The sequence below is a fragment of the Pteropus vampyrus genome, unplaced genomic scaffold (genome assembly GCF_000151845.1).
Source record: "Pteropus vampyrus isolate Shadow unplaced genomic scaffold, Pvam_2.0 Scaffold93, whole genome shotgun sequence".
Lineage (NCBI taxonomy): Eukaryota > Metazoa > Chordata > Mammalia > Chiroptera > Pteropodidae > Pteropus > Pteropus vampyrus.
Window position 1 is genome coordinate 1,791,163 of NW_011888874.1, and position 5,064 is coordinate 1,796,226.

Sequence of the window (5,064 nt, forward strand, 5' to 3'; positions counted from 1 at the left end):
CCCAGGTGTTTCTTAGTTGTTTTCAGCTAAGGGTAGACACCCTCCCTCATTTCTCCTCATGAAGCTAAAATCACTGTTGAATCCTCCAGCATGAAGAGAGACAACGAAAGAGAAATGACATGTGTCTGAGTAGCAATTCCATGCCCGACATGGCACTATGTCCTTTCCAGGTGTCAAGGCACTCACAGAAGGCCCACACATGCAGTTAGCACCGTTATCCCATTTTACAGGTGAGCAGCTAAACTGCAAGGCACTTGTAGAGTTGAGGACATCCCTGGCCTTGACCTGATGCAACCAAGAAGTGCATTCAGGAGACCCAGATAGAGCTTTACTGGTTCTCCGTGGTGAGGTTTGACTTTCATCTCCTTCCTTCCACAAGACGTCCAGTGTGTCGAGTCGTCTTCCAGACACTAGGAATTGAGCAGTGATACAAACAGACGTGAGGCCCTGCCCTCCTGCTCACACTCACGTGAGGCGCATACTGTCTTTTTCTGTTTGACCTTCCCAACTAAATTCAGTTGGGCAACGGTATTAACACAGGAAAGAGATGAAGAGATTTATTATCCAGGGGACTTTTAGCAACCCAAGGAGCATGGGCATAGTTCTAAGAATCTGAGATGCATGGAGAAGATGATGACTTGGAGTTAGTGAACCATCCACGGTCAGCATAGATGGAGAGAACATTCTAGACATAGAGGCCCAGATGCCACCCAATAGGACTACCCTTTGAAAGATGGCCAAGCTTCAGATTGCCTGCCCAGGACAGCTTCTTCTTCACAAATATCAGTCACAAAGAAAGAAGGCTCCAGCCAACGCCAGCAGCGACTCAGGAAGGGCCGTTCATCCCATGCATTCTAGGTTAAGAGAGGACAGGCAACTCCAACATGCTCTTGGCAAAATTTTCACATCGTCAGCATTACTCACAATTGCTTGCATCCAGTTCCAAATTCCGATTTCCATTGTCTCTGTATTGCTTCATCAAGGGTTTTACTAACAAACAAAACCACATTTACTTTATCTACCGTAAGAGAGGAACTGACGCTCTCTGGGGTCCAGTAGTGCCAGTGACCAGGTCAGCCCTCTGCACCTCCCTGCAGCTCCCCAAGCAAAGCTCCTCCCTCTGGATACCTGGACTTCTACCCAGATGACTTGCTCTTCTGGAGTGAGTATCGTCTTCCGTCTCTCTGGCCCACTTTCAAACTATAATTGCCCCTGGGAGCTCTACGTATTAAGCCATAGTCTTTAGTATGACTGTGTTCATACAAACACTTTCTTCCCTCACTCTGGGAGAGGTCGTCATTAGTTTAATGCCAGCAGCCAAGGACAAAGGGCCACCAGGAAGAGACAGAGGGGAGCACTGAGAAGACCCTGGCGGGAGACAGGGAGAGCTGAATTCAAATGAACCATGTGGTTTGAAGCCAGTTGTTGGACATCTTGGATTTCCTATATAACTCACCTGAGAATATGGGGAAATTATACATACACGGCTATTATGAAGATTTAATGAGATGATGTGCAGAAAAGCATCGTAGTCACAGCAGGTTAGTTTTTTTCCCTATAAATTATCTCAGAGAGCTTAACTATATCCAAGAGCACCGAAAATGTGTAAGCTTTACAAAGTAAAGCTTGATCCAAAATAAGAAGGAATGAGAGTGAATTTTTCTCTGTGCATTGTAGAGATGTTTTCAAACATCGCTCCCCTAAAAAGAGGGCTTCTGCTCTGTTTTGTTGTTTTGTTTTCCTGGGCAGTGACAAATGAGATCCTCCATTGAGTTTTTCATATGAAGCAATTTTATTTCTGGGTTAGGGGAAAAAAGTATGAACTGTTAATTAGCTACCTGCCTCGTTGAGTGTGAGACTAGAGACTTCCGGAAGAAATGGGCCTAGTCGTAAAGAAAAGCGAAAAAAATGATGCCTCCTATTTCCCACTAAGAGTTCGCACCAGTATGGAAAGGGGGGGCGGGGCGTGGAGAAGGTGCCAAGTCTGATCTTTATCCAGTTTAATTTTTTAACTGAAGACTTACAGATCCTCAGAAGATTGAAGACACCTAACGAAAACTTCTTGTTATGTGTCAAGCATAATACTAGGCAAGCGACAGTCGAAGGGAAAGATACATGCGTAAATACACGCCATTCAGTGTGGTAAAGACTTCAGAGTCACAATGCAGAAAAGAGTGGGCAAATAGTAGCAGGCTTGATCTGCTACTCAATCTATGTTCTCATGGGTTTGACCTTCTGGAAGTACCTTGCCTACCACAGATACATCAATAATTCACCAGCCAATGTTTCACTTCCTTTCAAACATTCATTGGCCCGTTGTTTGACACTTATGAGTAGCTGGCTACTCATCACCACTTTGCGATGGAGGTCACTAAAGCGAGACTCTACCCCCAGCAGTAACGAATAAGAGGTTCGTTGATAACGGGGGGTTTGACTGGCTCACCAATCGAATATTCGAGAACAGTTATGCATCATTTCCTTTTCATTTCAGCTGCAGGTGGATGAAACTTGCATAAAACATTTAGAAATAACCAGTTTCTCGTTGCATGTAAGATGCCAAAAAGAGTGGACGTCAGTTAACATTGGCTTCGTTTCGTTTCCATCAGCCATGGAGTGTTTCCCAGCTTCGCCAAGCCGTTCCTGGCTTTATGCCACTGTCATCCTCTGCTTATTTGGGTTTTTCTCCATGATGAGACCCTCAGAACCCTTCCTCATCCCGTATTTATCTGGACCGGATAAAAACCTGACCAGCACAGAGGTGAGTTAATATCCATACGTGCCTTAATGTGGTTTAATTTTACAGGACTTGAACAAGGACACAGATAGGGCCTTATTGAACTTGAAATGGGACTAACACACAGACCTCAACGAGCCTCATTTTCGTGGTATTTTGTTATTTAATAGAATCGTTTGAACCACTCTTTCCTCCTCACACTTGCAGAAATGGGAAACCAAAATATGTTACATGTGCAATAAACGTTTCAGCTTTTATGGAACTCTAACATGAGTCTGACCGCATGGGAACCTCACTAATCCTAAAATAAATCACCGCCGGGCCCTGAATCTAGTCCTAACAAACGTTCAGGCTGATGACATAGAAGCAGACTCTGATAAAGAAGTGTCACATTGCTTTAGGACACTTACCCAGTTTTGAAAGACTCTCTACCAGCATGTGAGACATTAACAGCCTGATCTCCCAGCTTTATTTTCCCCAGAAATCTAAATTCTCTTACTTAAAAGATCCACCTCTTTTTTTTTTTTTTTTTTTTATAACAAGCAGGACAAGAACATGCACTGACCCAGTAGGCTGGTTTTCTAATCTGCAGTGGAGCTTTGAAAACACTGCAGAGGATGAGGCTCCACTGGGAAAAGCTAATTGATGCTGTTTTTTTCGTTTTTTGTTGGTTTTTCTTTTGGTGATGAGGTGTCAAGGACTGAAAGGCAAGCTTGTGCTGTGAGGTAAAATCATTTAGCAACTACTCTATTTCAGAGTTCCCCAGATGGAAGCATGCCACTATTAAGGCAAAACGAACGACAGATACGGAACCAGAATCAGCCAGTGAACCCACCGGGGTCTGCTTCTGCAACCCTACAGCCTCGAAAGCACAGCTAAGTCACACCAGCCTTTCAAGTCACTGAACTTTCCCTCATCGTTGACATTTGAACCCACTGAGATTACCCACTGAGAAAGCAGAGGGGACAGAGCAAAGGCTGGTGTGACTGAGCTGCGTCTGCACCCATCATGACCCAAAGGTCAACAACTTCTTCTGTCCTTTCTTTCTACCAATGAAGACAGAGGTCCCATGTATTTCTGACTAAATCCATGATGTAACTCACATGAAACGGAGGCCAGAATTCAGTAAGCAGAGACAGATCAGTAGAATTGGAGGAAAAAAGGGTTCAGGAGCTCAGCAAATGAGCCCAGGAAGGACATCAAATGCATTACTTTTCCCAGTCCGCAATTCTGCAAGGTTACTTAGTCTTTGCTTTCTTTGTGTATATGTTCACCCAGACTTTGGGAAAGCTGACATTTTTGACATAGTGATGGGTCAAATAAAGATAAAGCGTTTCAGATTCTTTTAGCTTTATAGCCACTGATGATAATCTTTGAACAAGAAGGAAATGGTACTTTTTAAGAGCCCGAAAAACCCAGAAGTGTCTGTTGAGCAATTTTTAACTAATTTACTCAAATATACATACTCTCTAAACTTAATATAGTTCAGATTACACATATATACTTCTACTGGGACGCATGTAAGTATAAAATTTTTCTTGCTGGGTGTGGGGGGCATCTTTTTTTCTAGTGGCATTCTTGAAAATGAGTTTTCTATTGTGCTTTTTCATAATATGAAAAATATCCTATCCAATTGGATGCAAAATTTGATATCCAGCAAGCCACATGTACTGTAGTAATGTACCCATCTGAGAAAGGTACCCTTTTTATTTCCTAGTTCATTCATGGTCCCACGATTCATTTTTTAACTTCACAGATGACCAATGAGATCTTTCCGGTGTGGACATACTCTTATTTGGTGCTGCTGCTCCCCGTCTTTATCCTCACTGATTACGTCCGCTACAAGCCAGTTCTCATCCTACAAGGGATCAGCTTCATCATTACCTGGCTGCTGCTCCTGTTCGGCCAAGGAGTGAAAGCCATGCAGGTCGTGGAATTCTTCTATGGGGTAGTAACTGCCACCGAGGTGGCCTACTACGCCTATATATACAGCGTGGTCAGCCCCGAGCACTATCAAAAAGTAAGCGGCTACTGCAGGGGCATCACGCTGGTGGCCTACACGACGGCCGCGGTGCTGGCCCAGCTCTTGGTGTCCCTGGCCAAAATATCGTACTTTTACCTCAACGTCATATCCCTGGTCTCTGTCTCCATGGCCTTCCTTTTCTCACTTTGTCTACCGATGCCCAAGAAAAGCATGTTTTTTCACGCAAAACCCAGCAAAGAAGTACAGAAGCCATCGAGCACGGATGCAGTGATAGAGGAACCTCATGAGGGCAGAACATCAGGCTGTGACGAGGAGAAGCCCACTTCGGAGACACCCGCCACTTCGG

At 44.2% G+C, this 5,064-nt stretch overlaps 1 protein-coding gene across 1 annotated transcript in view; it reads left to right on the forward strand.

The window, feature by feature from the left end:
* LOC105294741 (thiamine transporter 2) overlaps positions 1–5,064 on the forward strand; it is an 18,969-nt gene that overhangs the window by 7,516 nt on the left and 6,389 nt on the right. Inside the window, 2 exon segments of the mRNA XM_011364057.2 lie at positions 2,607–2,758; positions 4,491–5,019. Of these exon segments, the coding sequence (XP_011362359.2) occupies positions 2,609–2,758; positions 4,491–5,019 (679 nt within the window). The 5' untranslated portion in view covers positions 2,607–2,608.